This window comes from Crocuta crocuta, unplaced genomic scaffold (assembly GCF_008692635.1).
Source record: "Crocuta crocuta isolate KB4526 unplaced genomic scaffold, BGI_CrCroc_1.0 scaffold241, whole genome shotgun sequence".
In the NCBI taxonomy this organism is placed as follows: Eukaryota; Metazoa; Chordata; class Mammalia; order Carnivora; family Hyaenidae; genus Crocuta; species Crocuta crocuta.
Window position 1 is genome coordinate 484,284 of NW_027527807.1, and position 5,778 is coordinate 490,061.

At 42.0% G+C, this 5,778-nt stretch overlaps 1 protein-coding gene across 1 annotated transcript in view; it reads left to right on the forward strand.

Moving 5' to 3' along the window:
* Positions 1-5,778, forward strand: part of MCF2 (MCF.2 cell line derived transforming sequence) — a 101,986-nt gene that overhangs the window by 19,373 nt on the left and 76,835 nt on the right. Inside the window, exons 6-8 of the mRNA XM_077773891.1 lie at positions 1,701-1,769; positions 3,604-3,647; positions 5,209-5,363. Of these exons, the coding sequence (XP_077630017.1) occupies positions 1,701-1,769; positions 3,604-3,647; positions 5,209-5,363 (268 nt within the window). The remainder of the gene's footprint in view (positions 1-1,700; positions 1,770-3,603; positions 3,648-5,208; positions 5,364-5,778) is intronic.

The window sequence follows — 5,778 nt, forward strand, 5'->3', positions numbered from 1 at the left end:
AGAAAGCATTTGTTCTGAAAAGGGGCCAGTGAGGCCAGTGGTCGAGAGTGACTTGCTCAAGGTCACAGAGCTGCTCCGTGGCTCAGCCAGCGCTAGGCCTGGGTCCTTCCACTTGCGGCTCTTGACCTGATTTTATTTTATGCCCCGATGCCTCTTATTACATGAACGGATTAAACAATCATAGACTAGGGGCACCTGGGTGGCTCAGTCGATTACGTAGCCGACTTTGGCTCGGGTCATGATCTCACAGTTCATGGGTTTGAGCCCCGTATTGGGTTTTGAGCTGACAGTGTGGAAGCTAGAGCCTGCTTCGAGTTCTGTGTCTCTCCCTCTTTCTTTCTCTGCCCCTTCCCCACTTACCCTCTGTCTCTCTCTCTCAAAAATGAATAAATATTAAACAAATAAAAAATTTTTAAGTTTATTTATTTGGAGTGGCAGGGAGAGGGACAGGAAGAGAGGGAGAGAGAGAGAATCCCAAGCAGGCTCTGCACTATCAGCACAAAGCCCGATGCGGGGGCTCGAACCACGAACCGTGAGATCGTGACCTGAGCCGAAGTCAAGAAACAGACACTTAACTGACTGAGCCCCCCAGGCACCCCACAAGCACATGTTTTTTCTCTGAGGAAACTTGCAGCATTAAAAAAAAATAACTGTTCAGCAGGCTGGATGTGAAGACTCAAAAATGTAAATGCACAGGCCAGGGCCTGGGACATAGCAGGTGTCTACTGTTTTTAATTACGAAACATTTTTAGGAATTGACTTTTATGTCTTGACACATTGCAGATTTTTAATGGCTTGTGTTTTATGAAAATAAATATGTCACTTTTTTTTTTTATGNCCAATACCCATTACCCTGTCTAGTGTGGACCCATTGAGAACTTCGGTTTCTCATGCCCTTGAGCAAGATTGTCTCTAGGATTTGACGAGCACTGAGGAAGCTAATGTGTCATGAGCCTGACCCCATCAGTTACTCGGTCTTTGAAGGCCCTTTGTATCGCAGAGCTGTGGAAAATATGGCTTCTCTAAGAGATATGGAACCACAGGCATTAAAACCAAAATTCCAGAATAGCCTTATTTGATGACTTGTTTTCTTCACAAAGTTATCCTTGCTTGTGGACCAGAGGCAGGGAGTAGACTTTGATTTCTGGCTCCTGTAGAGTTCACCAGGACCGAACATGACAAGTTTGCGCTGAAGATCGGGGGCAACTAACACATACCCTTAACCATTCCACTCTTGTCCTGACTCATGAGACAGCATAAGAATGCCTTCCTCGGGCTTATTTTAAGGATCCCATAAGCTAAAAGACCCAAGAAGGGCTCTGTGATCGCTAATAAACTTTGCAGAATGAAAGTCATTATCAGAAAAAGACAGTCTGCTGCAGTATCTTGAAGTGACAGTCTACCCTTTAAATGAATTGGGACGCCCTGGGGTTGGGACCTTGGCCCCTGGCATTCTGGGGAGTGAGAGTAGTTTATGTCGTAGGTCTTGATGCTGCGAACCGGGACACTGGTCCCACTTCCCCGACGATATTTTCAAGAGTGCGTTTTCCTTGCCCTGGAGCCGAGAGGAGTAGAGAGGGAAGATCAGTGTGTCTGCGGGGGCCCCCAGGGTCCTTTTCAGCATAATGAGAAATCGTGCGGACGCTTCCGGCTGAGCTCTAACACGCGTGTCATCTCTCCCACTTTCTCGTTTGTCATAGAAACCGAGCTGCTGCTCCGCGTGAAGGACATCAGTCATTTCTTGATGCAAGATATCGCCTTCTTGTCTGGTAAGCAGACTTTTCGTATATTTAGACTAGATCAGGGTTTGGATTTCTTTTTTTAAATTATGTATTTCCTTGCTCCCTAAGTAATGCTATTTTTTTACAATTATTTATTTATCTTGAGAGAGAGTGAGCGGAGGAGGGGTGGAGGGGGATGAGAAGAGAGAATCCCAGGCAGGCTCCTCATTGTCAGTGCAGAGTCCAGTGTGGGGCCCGAACCCACAAACTGGTAGATCATGACCTGAGCCAAAAGCAAGAGTTGGGTGCTCCACCGAGTGAGCCACCCAGGCGCCCCAAATTAATGAATTTCTTAGCGAAATGAGTGGGGTCCTTATTACATAAGTAGCCGTACACACAGGCGTGCGTGCACGCGCACACATGCACACACGGAGCTTGAGAAGCACTCTTTTAAATGTCTAAGTTTTTATGTATTTAAGTAATCTCTGCACATAACGTGGGGCTCCAAATGAGGACCCTGAGATCAAGAGTTGCATACTGAGAAGCACTATTTTCATAAACATTCGTGCATTATGCACATAGCTGTTAAACAAATAGACATTTAGAGGGTAGGGGCTTTAACTGTGTTTCGATCTGTGATGGCTGCAAGCAGGATTCTGAGAGAGAGGGTGGTAACTGAGGTGACTTCCTCGGGATGTTCTCTTCTGCTATAGCTCTGATTATTTAACATGTTTTCAAATGTTTATTTATTTTTGAGAGAGAGAAACCAAGTGCGAGTGGGAGAGGAGCAGAGAGAGGGAGACTCAGAATCTGAAGCAGTCTCCAGGCTCCGAGCTGTCAGCCCAGAACCTGATGCAGGGCTCAAACTCACGAAATGAAACGTGAGCTTGTGACCTGAGCCAAAGTCGGATGCTTAACTGACTGAGCCACCCAGGCGCCCCTCTGATTATTTAAATGTTTCTTGCAGACACCGTCAAGTGACCCTAATTAAGTAGCATGTACTAAGTTAATTTTTTAAGAGTGTCATTTATGATAAAGTTTTACTTTTCATATATGCATTGGTATGTTGCATATTGGCATGTGCATTTGTACATAATTTTTAAAAATTGTGATAAAATACTCATAATGTAAAATTGACCATCTTAACCATTTTTTCAAAAATAGAATCTCGGTGGGGCGCCTGGGTGGCTCAGTTGGTTAACCGTCTGACTTTGGCTCAGGTCATGATCTCGCGGTTCATGGGTTTGAGCCCCATGTTGGGCCGTGTGCTGACAGCTCAGAGCCTGGAGCCTGCTTCATATTCTGTGTCTCCCTCTCTCTCTGACCCTCCCCTGCTCACGCTGTCTCTCTCTCTCTGTCAGAAATAAATAAAACATTAAAAAAAAAATAGAATCTCCATTTGGGGTGCCTGGCTGGCTCAGTTGGTTAAGCATGTGACTCTTGGTTTCCACTCAGGTCATGATCTCACAGTTTATGAGGTCGAGCCCCACGTCCGGCTCTGTGCTGACGGCTCTGTGCTGACAGCAGAGCCTGCTTGGGATTCTCTCCCTCTCTCTACCCCTCTCCTGCTCTCGCTCTCTCTCCCTCTCTCCCTCTCTCAAAATAAGCAATAAAAAAAGTACAGTCTTCATTTTATTTTTTTCCAGAGAACAATTTCTCTTCAGTCCACAAAGGCCCGCTTCATATCCTTTCTCTCCTTCTCTCTCTGCCCCTTCCCTGCTCAAGCTCTCTATCAAAAATCAATAAACATTTAAAGAAAAGATTGTTGCTCAGGTATACTGTGTCCTTGCAAATTGCCTGTCTACTCGTTCTGTCAATTATTGAGAGAGGAGTGGTGAAATTTTTTGACTAAAGTTGTGGATTTGTCCGTTTTTCCTTGTAGCTCTATTAGTTTTGGTTTCATGGGTTTTGAAGCTTCGTTATCAGGTATATAAGCATTTAGGATTATTATATTCTTTTGAAGAATTTCCCACTGGTTGGTTACCAAAAGATTTTCTTTTCTTTTTAAAGTCTGTTTATTTATTTTGAAAGAGAGAGTGTATGTGAGTGAGCGGGGGAAGAGCAGAGAGAGAGAGAAAATCCCAAATGGGCTCCACACTGAATGTGAGGCACCCAATGAAGTCATCTAATTTTAGACAAAATAGATTTCAGAGTCAGGACTATAACTAGATATTAAGAAAATCATTTGAGGGGCGCCTGGGTTGTTCAGTAGGTTAAGCATCCGACTCCTGNTAAATAAACTCTAAAAAAAAAAGAAATTACATGAAAAATAAAATATGTTTCTTGTAGATAGTATATAGTTGGGTCTTGATTTTTTTAATCCAGTTTGACCATCTCTAACTTTTAATGGGGATGTCAGAATTATTTACATTTAATGTGATTATCCATATGGCTGGGTTTAAATCTACCATTTTACTATTTGTTTTCTACTTGCCCCATTGATTCTTTCTGTTTTTCCCTCCATTTCTGCTTTCTTTTGCATTAAGTATTTTTATCATTCCATTCTCTCTCCTTTGTCATTGTCATATTTTTTTTAAGTTTATTTATTTTTTAAATAATCTCTACACCCAACGTGAGGCTTGAACTCACAACCCCAAGATCAAGAATCGCATGCTGTTCTGACCGAGCCAGCCAGGCACCTTACCATTGTGGTATTTTTAGTGCACCTTGCATTTTTTTTATATCCTTCTATCTTTATTCACTTGAATCCAGCCAAATATGAATTACAACTAAACTTCTCAAAAAATTTCCATTAGCAAGCTAAATTCGAAGGCCACCCTATAACTTTCCTCCTAAAATAATCCTTTAACTTGCATTTCGCACTAAGTATTTATTGAGCACCTACTCTGTGCCCAGTCGTTAGGCCGCCTGTAGGGTAGGACCTTAAACATGTGTAAGGCTCATCCCTGCACTTAGATGGCTTTCATTCTTAATCTTCCATCCCCTCCAGGCCGTGTGGAGGGCTCTGTTATAGGGTGTGTGCATACTGAATTTTAACTCACGAAGAATTTATGGTGTTTGCTGTTTCTTTGCATTCTTTAGTCAGAGTTCTGTACCATTGTCACCATTACTGCTTATGTTGTTTCTTCCACCAATTCGTCTGAACGTCACTTATTTCCTGTAGTTTATATCCTATATTCTTTCAGGTTCACCGTAGCTGGAAGTGGTTGATTATATCAAGGTTTCCATTTCCTGTCAAGCCGTCAGTCACCCAGTTGGGATTTAGGCCCTTAGCATGCGTATAGAAACAATTATTCCCCAATAATACCCTTGGTTATCCAACGTGGGGGCTCAACTGTGTTTTCAATTATATTTATTATATGCGTTCCATGAAAATTTTTCCTGACTGTAATTACTCCTTTTGCTTTCTCTCTTGCTCTCTCTCTCTTCTTTCGTACATTCTGTTTTCATTTAGAAGCTACTTGGCTACTTCTTAAACTTAGGAGCATGGCGCCATTTTGATTTACGTGGAGACCGTCATCCTTAGGAAAGTTATATTGGCCTCAAACTGTCTTCTAGCCCCCCCTTTCGGATCGTCTTTCTTGTATTGTTGTCACATGAATTGTTAATTNATTGTAATTTCAGATGTATACCAGAAGAAGTGATAGCAAAAGTGCTGACTTACTTGACATCTATTGCAAGGTATAGCATTTCATTACACTTTTTAAAATTTGTTATGTATCGGATACACATTTGAACATAATAAAGGGAAAATGGCTTTTTAGTGTGGCTGTAATTATTATTATAAGTGATTATAAGACTCACCTTCAGAGGAGATAAGAAACTTAGAAGGCGAAGCGGACAGCTACCTAAATTGTTAAAAACAATTATACCGAGGACCTATGAAAACAGAATTGGGAGTCTAGAAATATTTGTCTTCATGAAGAAAGACATAGGTTGAAAATGATGATCCTACTTAAAGCCTTTGATTTGCCTAAAAGGAAACCTTCCTAGCCAAGAGTGAGGGTAGCTGTTCTCCCAAGGATAAAAAATGAAGACTGAATGTTAAATAGATTCAAAGGCGATATTGGAATTTATTAGGAGGAACTTCTTGATG